At 54.3% G+C, this 18,930-nt stretch overlaps 1 protein-coding gene across 1 annotated transcript; it reads left to right on the top strand.

The window, feature by feature from the left end:
* Positions 1-2,586: 2,586 nt before the first annotated feature.
* Positions 2,587-10,953, top strand: LOC309684060 (acrosin-like; the record flags this gene model as incomplete). The annotated part of the gene is made up of 4 exons (XM_082500021.1): positions 2,587-2,631; positions 9,513-9,717; positions 9,984-10,129; positions 10,603-10,953. 4 exons carry the CDS (start codon positions 2,587-2,589, stop codon positions 10,951-10,953), a joined length of 747 nt encoding a protein of 248 aa, XP_082356147.1.
* Positions 10,954-18,930: the final 7,977 nt, after the last annotated feature.

The raw sequence follows: 18,930 nt of genomic DNA, 5'->3' as shown, positions 1-18,930 counted from the left end.
TATGTGTGACTATGGGCGTGGTGCATCCAAATATAGCGAGTCGGGGGCGTGGCGCATGGGAGGACTCGTTCTGGAGGCGCCGTGTGTGGAAACCTATGGGAGGGGGCGTGGTCTATGCAAATGAGGCGTCGGTTTTGGGGAGGCAGGCGCGGGGCCGTGTGTGCGTTATTTTTTGCCTGTACCGAGCCGGGGTGTCCCCGCCGCCGCCGTCCACCCCCCGGTAGCCGTGGGCGGGTCGGCGCGGGGGTGCGGGTGGCGGTCAGGCAGCGCGCTGAGCCCCTGTGCGTCAGTGCCGGGCGGGGCCCTGCCTCCGGAGCCCGTGCGGGGGGGTGTGGGAGCCCCCCGCTGCTCAGACGTCACGGGGGGTTTCTGCCAATGCCGCAATTCCGCCTGAAATCGCTCAACTCCGCTACCGGCGGCGGCGGGCCGGGGGGGCTGCCCCCTCCCCGGGCACCGGCCCGGCCGTCTCTTCCGCCCCCATTCCCCGAGGCCCGGCCCCGCCGCCCCCGGACAGCCCTCCCGGTGCGGCGGCTGCGCGCCACGTCTCCGAGTACAATGTACCTCCCCAAAAGGAGGTGTCACCTGTCGCCTCCTCATCCCCTCCCGAAACGCAGCCCCCCCTCCCCCCACTGTTACCGTAAATCGGCAGAACCAAACTTTCTAAGCCTTAATTTAAGTTTAGAAAGCAGGCACTGCCTTATTACGGCGCCGGGCGCACAGGGGATCACTCCACCCAGTGTGCGTACCGAGTTGCTCCACTACAAAAATTAAAATATACATATTCATTACATTTCCGAGAAACAATTGACATATTCATATGATTTCCAGGACCTCATTAATATATGTAAATGTCCGTGACGCATGCACCTTCAGGTACACTGGTGGTTGTCCAGGGTCTTCTGGTGGTCGTCCAGGGTCTTCCTCACTCTGTCCGCTGGTTGAACCCGGTCCTTGCGCGTGCTCAGCTTGGTCACAGAGTTCCACGCCACCTTTAATCTTGGAACCTCCAGAAGATTTTCTCGGTTTACTAACCAGGCCTACAACTCCTCGCTTTCTTGACAGGTACTTCAAAGCTACATTGTTCAACAGCTAGGTTAGGTCATACCTAGTTCCCAAATACATCTTATGGGTTTGATTTTCACTGATTGGTCCCTTGACTATACATTACTCTCAATACCCATATCCAAATAATCAATGGTTATTTCTATTAATATCTATTAATTTGAGTGTAGATATTTAAACCAAGATGGGAAGGGTAAGGGGGTTTCTAAGCAGCGTCACTGGTGTATAACAGGTTTCTATAATTACTAGCCTCAAACAAAACTTCTCTATTCTGTTCTTCATTGTTTCATCTGGGTTCTACTTGTTCCTTGATACAAAACAACGATTACCTAGTGAGGGCTCTATGGTTACAACTTTCAGAACACACAGTGCTCTCACATTCTACTTCTGCTATAACCAAAATCTGGTGATTTTACAACAAGGGAGAGCCCCAAATCCATTCCTGCAGTTGCCCTACAGACTCCTGCAAGGCCGGGAGCAGCAATTCCTTCAGGGAGAGCCCCCAGGTCCATGCCTGGGTGTCTCCACAGCCTCCTGCGTGGCCAGGAATTGCATTTCCCTCAGGGAGAGACCCCAGACCCATGCCTAGGGCATCAGCACAGCCTCCTGTGAGGCCGAGAGCAGCGTTATCCCTCAGAAAGAGCTACCAAACTCCCCCAAATCCATCCCCGGGGCAGCCCCACAGCTTCCTGCATGGCTGGGAACGGCGTTTCCCTCAGGAAGAGCCCCCAAACCCATTCCCAGGGTGTCCTCACAGCCTCCTGTGTGGCCGGGAATGGTGTTTCCCTCAGGGAGAGCCCCCAGATCCATCCCTGCTGTTGACCTTCAGCCTCCTGCATGGGTGGGAGCAATGATTCCCTCAGGGATAGAAACCCCCTTAACCCCAAACCTATCCCCAGGGTGTCCCCACAGCCTCCTGCAGGGCTGGGAGCAGCGTTTCCCTCGGGGAAAAGCCCCCAAACCCATCCCTGGGGCAGCCCCACAGCTTTCTGCAAGGCTGGGAATGGTGTTTCCCTCAGGGATAGCCCCCAGATCCATCTCTGGGGTGGCCCCACAGCCTCCTGCGAGGCCGGGAGCAGCGTTTCCCTCAGGGATGGAGCCCCTTTGTTCCTCCAACCCCACTCCTGGGCAGTCTTTTCCTCCCTCCCACCTCTCCCCACACCTCAGCGCTTGGGCAGCCCCACACCTCTTCCAGGGCTGGGAAAACACTCCTGCCCTTTCTCCTCCTGCGGGTTTTGAGAAGAAGAGCCCCCCATCTCCCCAGCCCACACGTGGGGTCTGGGCAGCTCCACGCCTTGTGTTTGAAGTGGGAATTGGGATATTTCAGTTTTCTTCTGCGATCAGGCCTGGTTGTGAAAGGGCCAGTTGTAGTGGTTAGGGTTTGATGGGTGAGTAACAGCAAATCTTATTGAACTTTTCCTTTTTTTTAGATTTTGTGTAGGAGGCTTGTTGTCCTCACGCCCGCGAGTTCTGCTCCAGGTCAAGCGAAGCCCCATGGAACTGGCCCTAAGGGCGGCGGCGGCCATGGACCAGCACCACTTCGGCATCAAGAACATGGTTCATTTCGAGGTGAATCTCCCTGTTTTTTTATTTTTTTCAAAAGCGGGGGTCTGGTTTGTAGCGAGGCTTAAAACCCCGGGTTGTGCCTAAGTGTGGGGCTGATTTCAACCTCAGGGGCTGCGACTATGTCCAGCTCTGACTCACAGCCCTGGCAGCACCGTCAGCGCGCTGGGCTCAGCGTTCTCTTGTATTTTGAAGGGTTTCTTACGGATCGGCAGCAGCCGGGGATATTTAGCAGCTGTGTATTGGTGGTGGAATCTGTGTGGTGAAAAGATCTTTGGGGTAAAGAGGTGAATAGGTGGGGGTTTTTTGCACCTTGAGAATGTTTCTTGTTGCCTTGTACCTGTAAAAAGATATTCAGATTGATAAGGCTGAAGAAGACGGTAACAATCATAACCCCTCTGTTTCACAGGAATTTCACTTCTGTCCTATTTTCATAAAATTACCCCCTACACAGGAATATGTTCTGTGGTTGGATTTTTTTGTTTTGTTTTATTTTATGAGAGTCCTTTCAACCTGCCCTCCAGCTGGAAATGGGCAATGCAAAGGCATTACAATGATAGATTTGCTAAATATGTTGCCAAGGTCTATATTAGTGGCTTTCCCTGAAGCGGGGAAAAGACGTCCTGTTTAATTCTATTTTGCATTTGAAATTCTCTGTGAAATGGATTAAGCAGAGAGGGCTTCTTTTTGTGGGTCTGCCCTTGGAAGGAGAGCGCCTTTAGGAAAAGGCTTTTCTGGATGGGACGGAGAACTTAATTGCTGATGTCTATAAAAGCGTGCCCTCTTTGGGTTGCTTGAAAAGAAAACACGTGAAAATCCATGACTGAAAAATGAGACTTTCTCCTAATGATTGGGCTGGTTGCTCTTAATCTTGTTCTGCCTATTCTTAAGTTCGTCACCAGATACTAGAGATACCACTAGTGATAATACCACTGGAAGTGGAGGTCCACCCTGGCTTATACTCCTACCTCTCGTGCCTATTGGGGTGCCTCCAACAGCCGAGAAATAGTTCTTCTTGGCAGCGAGTCCAGAGGCCAACCTGGTCTTGCCCTCCACCCTCTTTAGTTCGGTATCTCTGATTCTTGTGGCACAATAGGGTCCTTTCTTCAGTCCCGGAACTCCTATTGGAGTTGATATTTCAAGGATCTATGAACATTCTGGTTGGGTCGGTCCACATTACGTAATTCTCTGTGGTTCTGCAACAGTAATGTCTAATCCAGTTACACTTATCTATTGGGGTTGTATTCCCACATCGGATACACTAAAGATCGAGGACTTGGGAGAGGTACTGCTCCTGTCTGCCACGGGGACCTCAAATGACCTTATTACAATTCTTACACTTATCCTGTAGATACACGCAACAATTACAACTGCAGCAAAGTAGGGTCGAAGGGGTTTGGTGCCACCCCAGTCCGAAGGCACTCTCAAGGCTTTTGCTGTCTGTCGCTCTCATGCAGCAGCACTGATTCTTATACGCCTTCTGAAGGCTCTCCAGGGCTTTTTCCTGTCAAAGCAAAAACACGAGACTTCCTTCTCATGGTTAATTTCCATATGCGTACTTTGAATCTGTATAGATAATGCCTTCTTTTCCCTGGAGATAATCTAAAGCTCTCTTCAGAGCATATAGTTCACAACTCTGGGCTGACTAATTTGCTGGTAATCCTCCTTCTTCAATTACTGCTTTTTCTTCCCCCAAAATGATGACATAACTACTTGCTCTCTTTCCATCTATACATCAGGAGGAACCGTCTCTAAAAAGTTGTTGGATAGTTTTTTGGTTTTGTTTTTGTTGTTTTTTTTTTTTACATAGGGCATTGGTGTGTTTATTAGGTCTTCTCTTACCCTGGTTTGGTAATTTATAACATCTAATCAATCATGATGCGGCTCCCCACTTGCCTGTTCCTACAGGAGTTGTGAAGGATTCAGGTTTCCGTCTACTACGAGGGTCAAATCATTCTTTTCTATTAAAATGGTTTCGTACTTCAAAGTTCTGGAATCTGTTAACCACTGGCCAGACTTTTGAGATAATATAGTTCTTACAGTGTGTGGGGGGTATGTACGATTAGGGTTCTTCTAGAGGTTAATTTTTGGCTTTTTTCTACTAATATTGCTGTGGCCACTACTGCCTGTATGCATGTGGGCCACCCCCAACATACTGGGTCCATTAATTTTGGATAGGTATGCCACCGGTTTCCTTTCTCCGCCCCGTTCCTGCATTACGACTCCATGCGCTGTCCCTTCTTCCGTGTTTAGAAGAAGGTGAAATTCTTTGTTTTTTTTTTCTAGGGAGGGGAGGGCTAAAACCGGGGCTTCTATTAACTTCTGCTTTAATTCTTTAAATTGCTCTTGTTTGTCTTCTGTCCACTGTATTGGACTGTCTTTTACAAGTTTGTCATAGAAAAATTTTATTGACTGACTGTATCCTTTAACCCATAATTTACAGTACTCTAGTAACCTTAAAATCTTCTTTATTTCTTATTTCGTTCTTGGCACACTTAATGCTGTAATTCGTTCTGGATTGATTTTGCTTTTTCTATTGATAATTAGATGCCTTAAATACTTCTTTTTGTACAAACTGCAGTTGTGTCGTTGAGACTCTTAACTCTTGTTCTCCAAAAAAAACCATTCAGCAAACGTATCGATGTCTCCTTCTGACTTTTTGCTCCCTCTCTCCTGATACCAACAGATCATTTCCATATTGCAAGATTCGTACTCCGGGTTCTGCCTGGAACTCCTCTAAAATTTTCTCTAGTGTCTGTTCAAATAGATTTGGGTATATTGTGAATCCTTGAGGCAGGAAGGTCCAGCGGAGTTGCTGCTTCTTCCCGGTGTCCGGATCTTCCCATTCAAAGGCAATTTCATAATACAAGACTTCTCAGCTCCTGAGTCTACTAAAAAGGTGTAAATTTCCTCCTGGGGGCCTGATTTTAAATTTATCAAGGGCTCACTAATTCTTTCTTCCCCCAGCAGGTAGAGCCCTTGACACCCTTATTCTTCCTGTTGATAGATTTTAAACACTCGTTGATCTCTCTTTTGCCTGGGACACTCTCTCTTAAAATGTTCTTCCTGCCCACAATGGTGACACTTTCCGCCCTCTGGGGCTCCTGATTTCATTCACATGGGCTTTTTGAGCAGCAGCAGATGGGCTCCCTGTATCTTGTGTGCTCTCATCCCTGGCCCCGGATTCTGGGGCCCTTTATCTTTAGTCTTTGTTATTTCTTTTTGTTATGGTTTGAGAGACCCATAACAATTTGTTGTCATTTAGACAATCATTCTATCACCCGATGACCCCTCCCCACCTGGGAAAGGGAAATCGGGAAAAACAAGAAAACCTGAGAGCTGAAGTATAAACAGATTTAATAAAATAAGATTAGATAATTAACATTAACAGCACTAAAGAACTGATATTGATCCCGACACCAATACGGAATATGCAAAGATTATGCTCAGCCAATTCTATCAGTAGGAAGCTGTGCACTCCCAGCAGTGGACAGCTAATGTGGGACACTGCGAGTGCTACGGCTTCAGGAGGAAGGGAAGGCCTCAGGGCTCCGGCACCAGGGCACGAAGTTCTCAGGATGGCAGCCATCAAGGGAGAGAGCGACTTCGCAGCAAACTTTCTAATTTATAATGAGTGTGACGTTGATGGTATGAAATAATCCTGTTGGCCAGCTTGGGTCAAGTGCCCGCGTCTCGCTCCTCCTCATCCCTGCACCTGGCGAGCTCGAAAACACTGAGACCTTGAGACCCACACACCATAGCTGGCTGTAAAGTAAATATTTTCACAAATTCAGACACTGGAGTCTTCTGAAAGTGCAGTTTTCCCAAGTGTTAGAAGAGAAATTAGTCCTGTGTCTCTCAAACCAGGACATTTTTACAGTCACTACCATTAGTTTTGCTTTTGCCCTCTGTTTCCCCTCATCGCACCTCACATACACTCTTTGTGCTTCTCGTAACAGCTCATTCATTCCTCTCTCATGCCAGTCTTCCATCTTTTCCATTTTTTTCCTAATACCTGGCCAGGCATGGGTGACAAAATTTATTTTTTAATAATTCCTGGCCAGCAACAGTCTCTGGATCAGTCCCAGAAAACTGCTGAATATTCCTTCAGAGCCTCTTCAACTTCCATCAGCGATTCCTCTTGAGTTCTTGGAACACAACCCACCCTCAAATACATAATCAATGAGTTCTTGGAATGCAGCCCACCCCCGAACATGCCCCCCCCTTCCAGCGGCGCAGGCGCTGTGCTGCCTCAGGGGTCTTCCTGACAGTCATTGGAGGGAGGCTCGAAGTCTTTACCACCATGTCCTTCTTGTGGCTTCTTCATTCTTTACACTCCTGTGGTTATCTTAGCTAACGACACCACCCTTTGCCCTGCAAGTTTCTGTACTTCCAACTGTTGCTCTCGTCCGATATCCTGTCTAACACTCTCCCTTTCCCAAACGCACAGCGAGCACAGACCCATCTTAGCTGAAGCCATAGAGGGCACACATTCATTTGAGCTGAAGCAAAATTCTTTTGCTAAATTAGTTATTACAACAGCAACACACACTGACACACACCCCGACTGCATAGGAACACACACACTGATACAGACCAACACACACTAACACCCCACACACGCCCCCACCACACATGGAACACCCCACGTAATGCACACAGTGCTCGTGCACGTCATGCACAGAGCGTGGAAGGCATGCACATGCAGCACGCACACACACACACAGTGCGGGCACGCACAGCCTGCCAGCATACGCACAAAATGCCCGCACACACGGCACGCGCTCGACCCAGTGAACGCATACCTGCAGTGTGCACGCTCACAGGCTCATCTACACCACACTGCACGTAAACAGTGTGCACCCACCGTGTGGGTACCGGGACACGGAGTGCACCCAGACACCGAGTGCACCCACACACAGGGCACACACGATGCGTGCACACACAGAGTGCAGCACACAAACTGACGCGCCGGCATTTCCCAGTCCCTGAAGGGCCGACGGGAGAGCTGGGGAGGGACTTTTTACAAGGGCGTGTAGTGACGGGATGAGGGGGAAGGGCTTCAAACTGGAAGAGGGGAGGTTTAGAATAGATCTTAGGAAGAAATTCTTGACTGTGAGGGTGTTGGACCCCGGCGCAGGTTGCCCAGAGAAGCTGTGGCTGCCCCATCCCTGGAAGTGTTCAAGGCCAGGTTGGATGGGGCTCTGGGCAACCTGGGCTGGTGGGAGGTGTCCCTGCCCAGGGTGGGGGGGTTGGAACTTGATGGTGTTCAAGGTCCCTTCCAACCTAAACCATTCTGTGATTCTGTGTGTGCGCCCAGGCGTGCGCATAGGTACGGAGTGCAGCATGTGGGTGTGCTGGACTCGTCCCACTCGCACATCACCGCTTGCCTGCTGCGGCTGTAGCCAGATGGGCCCCTCAACACCCAAAACCGTGCATGCTGCCTGTAGCAGTTCTGTTTTCTGGTGTATGTGTTTTGGGAAGGCCCTGGTGGCACAGGGCTGCAGAGAGCGGGGTGGCAGTGAACTTCCCCAAGAGGCCGCGATGCCACACGGGGTTTTTTGCTGCCAGCTGTCAGCAGGCAGCGCTCGCAGCCAGGCGCTGCTGCCTGCCGCGGGGCCTGCACAGCCTCGTCCCGCAGGCAGAGTGTTCAGCAGGGGTCTGTCGGGGGTGTCCCATGCCGGCTTCTGCCTCCCCTCCTGCCGGGAACCCCCCATGGTGCCCCCCCTTCTGCCAAGAGGCCACCGGGCCCGGTGCCCGGAACCAGCGACTCTGTGACATCAGCCCCGGGAACAAGAGCACCGTGGGCAGCGTGAGCACTGCGGGCACTACGTCGGCTGCGGCACTGGTGGCGACAGGCCCTCGGTTCGCTTCTTGCAGGTGCCACGTGCCGCCACTGGCAGCAATGAAACTGCTCCTCGTCGTCGTCCTGCTGGCCCTGTGCTGGCCTGTGCAAGGCGCGTGGGACAGCTGTGGGTAAGTGGCCCCAGGCTCTGGGGGGGAGCTTGGGCAACCCTGATGGGGTTCACTGGAGGGAGCCCGCTTGTCCCCCGTGGCCACAGCTTCCCCAACCCCGCCTGGGAGCCTCAGATCCTGGCCAGCACCCCGGCTGCTGGCACAGCTCCTCTGCGGGGCTCAGGCAGAAACAGGGGCGCCCGCCCGCCCGCCCCAGGGGGTTCCCTGGCCCTGCTGTCCGTGCAGCGCCTTGTGGGGAGGGAAGAGGGCTGACCTTCAGCCTGAAGCGCAGCACGCCGTGGAGCAGGACAGTCATGAGTTTCTGGTTACAGAGGGACCTGCGGGCTCCGGCCCATGGCTTACCAGTACGGCATGTCGCGCGTGGTGGGTGGCACCGATGCCCGTCCAGGAGCCTGGCCCTGGATCGTCAGCATCCAGGACCCCTGGGAAGCAGGCACGGGGCACATCTGCGGAGGGTCCCTCATCAGCCCACAGTGGGTGCTGACGGCGGCACACTGCTTCATCGAGGCCAGGTAAGGAGGGCCAGGGAAGGGGGCTGTCCCCACCACCCTCGCGGGTGCCCTGCGCGCAGCACCGCCTGCTACTCCCATCCCCGTTCCTGCCAGTACGCCCAGTGCCTGGGCACTGCCGAGCCCAGCCCAGAGACTGCTCAGGAGAAGGCTGGGCTCGGGCCACTGCTTCCTAGCAGCCTCCAGCGCCACATGGCTCGTGCCTAAGGCATGCCAGGGCAGTGGCAGCCTGCGTGGCACTGCTCTCCTCTCTGCCCTGGGAAGCAGAAGGCAGGGAACGGCGGGGCTGCTGCAGCGCGTGGCTCCGCTCCCTCTGACCCCCCTCTCCATCTGCCTTCCAGGAACATCAGCATGTGGCGCGTGGTGATCGGGGCCACCCAGTTGACTCGGCTGGGCCCCGAGGCCCAAGTGCGCCATATTAAGCGGCTGCTGGTTCACGAGCACTACAGGAATATCACGCAGAGGAACGACATCGCCCTGCTGGAGCTGGACCAGCCGGTCCAGTGCAACTCCTACACCCAGCTTGCCTGTGTGCCCGACGCCTCACTGAGAGTGTCAGAGCTGCACACCTGCTACGTCAGCGGTTGGGGCGCCACCACTGCAAGATGTGAGTTCCCCAAAAGTGCTGGTGTCCTGAGTGCAAGCTCGGCACACTGGGGAGAGGGGTTGGGCTTCCCGAGAGCGGAGGCGAAAGCCAGAGTCAGGCTGCGGGGACGTATGCCTCCGGAGAGAATGGGCTGACCCACCGCCCAAAGCCAGACAGAGGGGAAACACGGGCACAGTGCCTTCAGGACGCAAAGCCAAGCCCTAGGGAAGGGGTTCACCCAGGCAGGGGGGGAGCTGCTGGGGCTTCATTGCTTTCTGTGCTCACAGCTGCAGGGTCAACGGATGTCCTGCAGGAGGCCAAGGTCCAGCTCATTGATGTCAACCTCTGCAACAGCAGCGGGTGGTACAGAGGGGCCATCCACAGCCACAACCTGTGTGCTGGCTATCCGCAGGGTGGCATCGACACCTGCCAGGTAGGACATGCTGCAAGTCAAGCCCCGGCAGCACCGGCAGCCCTCTCGCAACGCCCAAACATCGCCCGGCACGTGCTTGGCCTGGCAAGTCACCCTGCCACCGCTGGGTCTCCACCGCTGCTGGTGCTCACCTCCCCTTCCCCAGCTGCAGGTCCTTGCCCAGTGCCCACCTTGTCCCAGAGCCCGGGGACGCTGCCCAGAAAGCCCATCCTGTGCTCCCGGCAGCCCATAGGTCCAGATCCCAAAGCATCCCCCTTCCACACAGCCGGGAGCACTGTGCAGAGATGAGAGAGCGCCCGACCTTACAGGCCCTCCACCCTCTCCCAGATGAGGCTCTGTAGGCTCCAGCGCCGGAGCAGCGCCGTTGTGTGCAGTGAGCAGAGCTCTGGCAGGTGCTGGGAGAGAGAAGGAGCCGGCCAGAGCGCTGACAGCGGCCACCCACCACCACCTCAACCCTCTCTCCTCCCCTGCAGGGTGACAGCGGTGGTCCTCTGGTGTGCAAAGACAACAACGCGGACTACTTCTGGCTTGTTGGGGTGACCAGCTGGGGGAGAGGCTGTGCCAGAGCCAAACGGCCCGGAGTCTACACCTCCACCCAGCACTTCTATGACTGGATCCTGGTCCAGATGGGACTGCGCCCAGCACCATCGGCTACTACAACACCACAGCCAGTCTTGGCCCCCTATCAGAGGCCAAGGCCAATACCCACACAGTCGGGCGGGTTTGCACCATGTCCATTTCCACGCCAGAAGCTGGTGGAATTTTTTAAGCTGCTGCAGGAGCTGCTGCAGGTCCTGTGGGGGAAAAAGACTCGAGCAGCATGACAAACAGGCTCCAGAGCAGGCTGCGCTGTTCCACGACCATTTCCTTCCGGGGCAATGCCTGCTGAGCCAAAGGCAGCCTCAGTGCCAAGGCCTGCTCTGTCCTGCCCGCGCTCCTCTGAGCGCAGAAGGGCTGATGTTGACTCGGTTGTAGAAATAAAGTTCCTGATTTTCACAGCTGAGCGTGCTTGAGTCCAATTCAGTCTCCGGTGCAAGGCAAGGACTTGCGTGCCCGGCGCCTGCCAATGAGGCTGCAGGCAGACAGCAGGGCACGAAGGGAAAGAGTGACTCCCAAGGGCTGAAACGGTGCCTGGTCAGAGAGGAGGGTGCTCAGAGCCACCATGGGACGGAGAAGACTGGCACATGGAGGATAGGAAACAGTGATGTGACCTGCAGATGACTTTGGGGGTATGCATTAAGGCACACAGCTGGAGATTAGGGCCCAGCGTAAGCCGTAGCTAATTGAACAGACGGTGTGAAACTCCTGAGCGTGACAAGAGAAATTGCTGACCACAGCAAAGAGTGAGAAGCCAACAGGGCTCTCAGTCCCAGAAGGAAGAGCTGGATTTCAGGTGTAGTTAACGGGGGATTGATCCCCCCTTGTCTCCATTTTCCCTGCTTGAACATCCCCCTCATCTTCCTTGACTCCTCCCTTTCTCCTCCCTTGTCTCTCCTCCCAAAAAAGGGACCCACCCCAGGTCACTTCCTTCCTCTCCTCCCAGGTTTGCTCCATCGCTGAAGAGATGGGGTGTTTCAGGTGCTGGTAGCTCGGTCGCCTGGGACTGCCTCGGTCCCCGCCACTGCCTGCATGCATGTGGGCCACCCCCACGTACTGGGTCCATTAATTTGGACAGGTATGCCACTGGTTTCCTTTCTCCGCCCCATCCCTCCATTAGGACTCCATGCGCTATCCCTTCTTCCACGTTTACAAGAAGGTGAAATGGTTTTGGTTTCTTTTTTTTTTTTTTTCTAGGGAGGGGAGGGCTAAAACCAGGGCTTTTCTTAGCTTCTGTTTCAGTTTTTGTAATGGCTCCTGTTTGTCTTCTGTCCACTGTATTGGACCTTCTTTTACTAGTTTGTCATACAGAAATTTTACTAATTGAGTGTAGCCCTCAACCCATAGTTTACAGTACCCTAGTAACCCTAAAATCTTCCTTATTTCTCTTTTTGTTCTTGGGACACTTAAAGCTGTAATCCCAGAAATTCGTTCTGGATTGATTTCTGTTTTTCCTCCACTAATTAAATGCTCTAAATACCTTACTTCCTTTTGTACAAACTGCAGTTTTGCCTTTGACACTCTTAATCCTTGTTCTCCTAAAAAATTCAGCAAACGTATTGATGTCTCTCTGACTTTCTGCTCTTTCTCTCCCGATAACAACAGATCATTTACATACTGCAAGATTCGTACTGGGGGTTCTGCCTGGAACTCCCCTAAAATTTTCTCTAGCGTCTGTCCAAATAGATTTGGGGATTCTGTGAACCCTTGAGGCAGGGAGGTCCAGCGGAGTTGCTGCTTCCTCCCGGTGTCCGGATCTTCCCATTCAAAGGCAAATAAGTTTCTACTCTCCTTTGCTAATGGACAGGCCCAAAAGGCATCTTTAAGGTCTATTACACTAAACCATTTATGATTATGTGATATTTTACTCAGGAGGGTATATGGGTTCGAAAGCACAGGCTGCCGAGTCTGTACTCGTTTATTGACTTCTCGTAGGTCTGCGACTAATCTCTATCTCCCCTCAGCCTTCTTGACCGGTAGAATTGGACTATCATAAGGTGACATCCAGGGTTCCAACAATCCATCCTTCAACAATGAATCAATTTCTGGTTTTAGACCTTTCCTCCCCTCATAAGATACGGGATATTGTTTTATCCTTACTGGCCGGTCCTCTTTAACTTCTATTTTTGCACGGGTTCATTTACTTGTGCTGTTTTCTTCTCCTGGCAACGCCAGCAGCAGAGTGGTCAGAGGAGAAGGGTGAGTGCCAGGCTGGTGGTGTGGAGGGGCGTGTGAGTGTGATGTGCGCGGTGGCCCCGGAGGGCACTGAGAAGGGTCGGTTGGTCTGGCTGTGCGGGGGGATGCTCTGCCCGCGGCGACGGCCCGAGCAAGCGCGGCCTTGGGGAAGCGTCTGGTTGAGTGTTTGTTGGTGTGCTGGAGAAGAGCTGGGCAGGTGTCCCAAAGGGCAGCGTTTGGTGGGACCTCCTTCACCCCAAAGCTTTGTGGGACCTTATTGAAGCCACCCTGGTGAGGCCTCTGCTCCTTCCACCCAAGTACTTTACGTTTCACACCGTGGAGTGGTCATTTCTGACTGCATCCTCAGCAGGACCTGGGGCCGGTGGCAGTAGCTTCAACTGTGGAGCTGTAGAGACCTGGGAAGGATGGAGGAGAAGGAATGAGGCTCCTGGTGAAGGGAGGGAAGTGAGGAGGTGCAGTGTCCACGCTGGCGTTGAGGAGTGGCTGGGCAGGAGAGGACATGTTGGTGTATGAGCCCTGGAGCAGCCCGTGGCCAGAAGCAGAGGGTGGACACGGGGAGTGTGGGCTCAATGTGAGAGGGAGCACAACCTCGGCACAGCGGGTTTAACTAGAGGGCTGGGAGCGAGAGCGGCGTCCAGCCTGGGCAGGGGAGCTGGGTCTGCTCGTTCTCCATGTGAGCAATGGTGGTTTGCAGGTAGCATCTGGTTGCACTTGCTGGAACGCAGAGCAGGAGAGAGTTGTGTCCTGGTTTTCCCCTACAAAGGCAAGACATGGGTGGAAACGTGGCAGTGGGGAGGGACTGGGAGTAACTGGGACCCCCCATCCGCCTCCCAGCCCCATCGCGCTGGGATGGGGCTGCACATCACCCCAGGGTTTCAGGGCTTGAAGCGTTGTCCCCGTGTCCCTGCCGGGCTCACAGTGGTGGCATGCTGCTCTGCGTCGGGCTGGGGGTGGCTGGGAAAGGTCTGGCACGCTGGGGCCATCACTGACTCTCATTTTCTCTCCCACCATAGAGCTCCTGGGCGTACCTCTCAGGTCTGTACGGAGTCCCCCTGACCGGCGCCTGCTCCAGGCTGAACAACCCCAACTCTCAGCCTGTCCTCCCAGCAGAGGGGCTCCAGCCCTCACAGCATCTCCGTGGCCTCCTCTGGCCCTGCTCCAGCAGGTCCATGTCTTTCCTATGTTGGGGGCTCCAGAGCTGGACACAGTACTCCAGGTGGTGTATCACCAGAGCAAAGCAGAGTGACAGAACCACATCCTTCGCCCTGCTGGCCACACTTCTGATGCAGGCTGGGATATGTGTGGTTTTCTGGGCTGTGATCACACATTGCCATCTCATGTTGAGCTTCTCATCAGTCAGCACCCCCAGGTCCTTCTCCCCAGGGCTGCTCTCCATCCATTCTCCGCCCAGCCTGGATTTGTGCTTGGATTGCCCCGACCCAGGTGCAGGACCTTGCACTGGGCCTGGTTGAACTTCATGAAGTTGGCATGTGCCCACCTCTCCGGCCTGTCGTTAGTAGAAGGCCAGGCCTGCAGCACCCTGGTTATCAACCCGGCTCGGGTGGGAGGGGATGCTCCTGCATGGTGGGGTTGCCCTGCGCTGGGGTGGGACATCCCACCGAGGGAAGGTCTTGCTGAAGTGGGGGCCGCGCTCATGCTCCCTCTCCCCCATCCCTCCCCAGATCGCCCCGTCAGAAGGTCCCGAGGCCAGATGGTCATCATCATGGGGACGCCCGAGGCTCAGTTCAAGGTGTGCTGGGTGGGGGCTGTGGGTGGGGGAGACAGTAAGGGCCAAGTCGAGAGCATCCCTGTGGTCACCACTGTGCTGCCAGCCTGGCTTGGCCTCCCTCAGCGCCAGGGGAGCTCTTTGCTGGGTACAGTGGTTTTGATGCTGCTGGACATGGGGACATCATCAGCTTTGGGGATGGAGGGGCACAGCGGGCGCTGCCTGATGGTTTTCCTTCCCGTCCGTCTCCTCCCCAGGCCCAGGGGTGAATATTTGGGAAGCTGAAAGAGGATAACTTCTTTAACCTGAAAGAAGAAGTGAAGCTTGAAGTCCACATCAAGGTGCCTTCCTTCGCCGCCGGCCACGTGACAGGCAAAGGTGGCAAAACGGTGGGGGGTGGTGCCCCGGGGATGAAAAGTTGGGCATCACCCATCACCCCTGCCCACCCCAGGCGGATAAATCCTGGGTGCTCAGTGGTCTCAGCGACATCTTGACCCTCAGCCCCCATGTCCTGGTGGTGGTTCTCGTTGGTTCCAAGGAAGGAGGAGACACACAGGGTGCCTGGTGCCGTCGTGACTGTGGCAGTGGAGGATTTTGGCTCTTCCACAACAGAAGCCTCTTGTGGTTCGCTCCAGGTGAACGAACTGTAAAACTTAACCAGTGCGGAAGTCATTGTGCCACGAGACCAAACCCCGGACAAGAACAAGGAGGTCATCATTAAAATCATTGGGCATTTCTTTGCCAGTCAGGTACGGTTTGGCCGCGGCTTTACCCGATCCTCCCCGGCCGCTTTCATCCACCGAGGAAAGGCACGGGGCTTGCTGAGCCCAGCAGCACCCGAGCACCCTGCCACTCTTCTTTTGGGAGGTCCCTGTGCCCCCAAGATGCACTGAAGGTGTTTCAGTAGCTCCCCCTGGCTGTGCGAGAACTGAAATTGAAGATTGGCTTGATTGAGCTAAAAATGGGTGTTTTGAATGCTGTGCAGAGCAGCACCCAGGGTGTGAATGGACTCCTCTGTGCAGGCAAAGCCATGCGCGTCCCACCTGGGTGCATCTTCCATAACCTTGTCTCCTGTCCACTCGAGCAGGATCTCAGCACCCCAGAAAAATTCAGGTGCTCTCGAGGAGCGATGGAGGAAGCACAAAAAAAAAAAAAACACACCCAAAACCGCCCCCAGAATTAATTATGGCTTGTCCAGAGTGACAAGTTGGGAGCAGTGAGATGCTCGGTGGGGGCTCGGCGGGGGGGTGAGAGGGGGAGAAGCGGTGCCCTGACCCCCACCGCTTGCTTTTCCCCTCTCCTCCCCAGGACTGCACAGCGCAAGATGAGGGAAATGCTCCAGCAGGTGAAGCAGCAGGAGCAGAAACACGCTCTGGGAGCCCCGGCCTCGCAGCACAGCAAGGGAGGCTCCCGCCGTGCCGCCCAGCACCGCCCGATGAATGTAACCCCACTGCCGGATATCCCACCCCCACCCTCCCCAAACCCTCGTCCCCCACCCCCAGCAGGTCAGGGGAGCAAACCAAAGACCCCCCCAAACACACAGCCCCCCATTCCCCGCGGCGCTGCGAGGATGCACAGCCGAGGGGTACGGGGAGGGCTCTCTCCATCCCACAGCCTCCCCCTTCCTCCTCCCTCGCCTCCCGACGCTCTCCCTTTAGTTGGACTAACAGAGGCCGAGAGAGAGAGAGTTTTTAGGTTTTTTTTTTTTATTATTTTTAATTTACTAAAAGCCACCTGTTTTTCACCTCAGGCACAGCCGGAGGAGCCGGAGGATTTTTCAGTTTTGTAAGGATTTTAATTTTTTTTTTTTTTTTTTTTCAGAGGGGGTGGGGGCGGGAGGAGGATGTTTGGTTTTTAGCCAAAGCCGGCTTTTCTCGAGGTTCAAGGACAGGAACTAGTCCAGTGGTTCTCTAATGCCCAGTAGAGCAGGGATGTAGGATTGCCAGCAGGGGGTGAAACCCCCCATAATAATTAAAGGAGCGTTAAAAAGCGATTTCTTAAGGGCTTTGAGAAGAGCAGTGCCTGTATGAGCCAAGAGAAGGGATCCCGTCTCCTCAAAGAGGCATTTCTCTTTCACGCGCCCTTTCCTCTTTGCTTCCCTGAGTCCCAAACTGGGGTTGGCATCTGCTGCGTCCCCCTGTCCCGGCTGTCCCTCTGTCCCTTCGCTCTCCATCACCGCCCCGACGCGGCTGAAAGATGCGGGTTGCAGGAGAGAAGGGGGGAAAGAGGGGCGGGGGGTGTCCTGGTTCCGGCAGGGATGGGGTTAATTTCCCCGAGGAGCCGGCAGGGACACAGGTATCCCATCCCCTGTGAGCCATGCCCGGGGCTGGGGGGAGCTCGCCGGGGGAGGGGGCGGGAAGTCGCGGCTGGGAGCGGGCTGCGGCGGTGCGGGGCCGGTCGGTGCGCGGAGGCGCTGTCATCGCGTCCGTCTATTCCTTTACCGCTGTTATTGGGATTGTTTGCCCTTCCCGTTGCTCTTCTCTTAAACTGCCTTTATCTCAACCCGCGAGTTTTTTGCCTTTTTCTTCCGATTTTGCCCCCGGCTGCGGGAGTGGAGCGAGCGGCCGCGTGGTTCTTTGTTGCCGGCTGAGGCCAAACAACGACGGGGGAAACACCGGATTTCCAAGAGGTTGTCAGCCCAGGGCTGGGGAAAAAAAAAAAAAAAAAACAAACAAAAACAACCTAGCAAAATTATTATTTTTTTTTAAATTTCAAAAATAAAGCACACACAACCCCCAACCCCATATGACACACACACATCCACACAGAAAAAAACACCTCAGGTTTTCATACCTCAGCACCTTGCGTTTGTGTTTCCCTTCTAGAGATTTTGTGTGCCTTGTAAAACTGATACTTGGAGCTTTTTTTGTTGTTTAATTTGTTAAAAAAAAAAAAGACGAGTTGGAAAAAAAGATCTCGACGGAGTGTGAAGCAGGAGAAGGAAACCACTCCCACGGGTGCCAATGCTCTTCCGTAGTCTCCTTTGGCTAACTGAGAGCCAGGGGCTGTTCCTTTGGAGAAAGCTTGAGAAATGTTAAAAAGGAGAAAAAAAAAAGGTGAAAAAAAAGTGGTGGAAAGAAAAAGAAAGGGGGAAAAGAAAAAAAAGCAAAAGAAAAGAGGAGAAAAGAAAAAAAAAAGGATAAAGAGAAAAAAGGGGGGGAAGAAAGGCGGAAAAAAAAGGGAAAAAGAACCCCAACCCAAATATAAAAAAAGGTTGTAAGGAAAAAAAAAAAAAACAACCACAAAACAAAACCAAGCAAGGAAAGTGGTGAAAGCCGCTGGGAAGAGGAGGGACGGGAGCTGGGGGGGGGGGGTGAGGGGGGTGAGGTGGCAGTGCCAGTGTGGCCCCAGGGGCTGTGACACCATATTTTTGTCCTCTACTGCAAAGTGTTCCGTGAAAAAAAAACAACCAAACCCCACCCAACGACAACATCATCACAAGAAAAAGAGAAATCTCTGCAGCTCACACGAGCCTGAGCTCGCTCTCCGTTGCTCTCTTTCCAGTGTCTCGGGGGGGTCACGGCCGAGCTGAGATTGGGGGGTGGTGGTGGTGGGAGTTTGCCCCATGGCTGTGATGGGGGGAGAAGGGGTGGGTGGGGAGTGGGGGATGTGCTGTGGGGTTTTTTTGGGATGGTGGTGGTTTTTTGCCAGGTGCAGCTTTACCCAGTGGCTCGGGGAGGTGTTGGCATCAGGAAGCCTGTGCTAAAGCGGGGTGGGGGCCTCACCGCAGTTGGTTAGCAGAGCCAAAGTGGTTATTAATGGTGCACTAATTACGCCCTTGTAACTGGGAAGCTCAGATGCCCCCAGTCACCCACCCCCATCCCCCACCCCGTGCTTCTCTAGCCAGGCGAGCGCTGGGCGTCCCCCCCGCAGGAGAGGAGCGCACCTCCGGGGTGGGTGGAAGGGCGTCACCCAACGGGGAGAGGACCAAGATGGGGCTTGGGTGTCCCTTGGGGTGGCCGTGTGGCGGGGTAGGGCTGCTGGGGGCTGCCACGATGAGGGACACCCCCACGCCTTTCTCCATGGCTCCCAGAGCTGTGCTCCCTCCCTCCCTCCCACCCATCCAGTGCCACCAGAGAGGTGGTGTCCCCCCTCCCGGGGCGGGCAGGGGCTGTGCCACCCCATCTAACACCTCAACGCACCAAACCAGCTTTCAGCAGTCACAGCCACCCGGGCACTGCCAAGGGGGCAGCAGGGGCTCCCCACAGGGGGTTTACAGAACACAGAGAGTGTCCGTACACCACTAACCCCTCTCCAGGGGCGGATTTTCGGGATGCTGCTT

Source organism: Vanellus vanellus (genome assembly GCF_965231255.1).
Source record: "Vanellus vanellus genome assembly, contig: HAP1_SCAFFOLD_67, whole genome shotgun sequence".
Classification (NCBI taxonomy): Eukaryota; Metazoa; Chordata; class Aves; order Charadriiformes; family Charadriidae; genus Vanellus; species Vanellus vanellus.
Note: the sequence above shows the minus strand (reverse complement) of the source record. Positions and strands in the feature narration are given on the sequence as shown.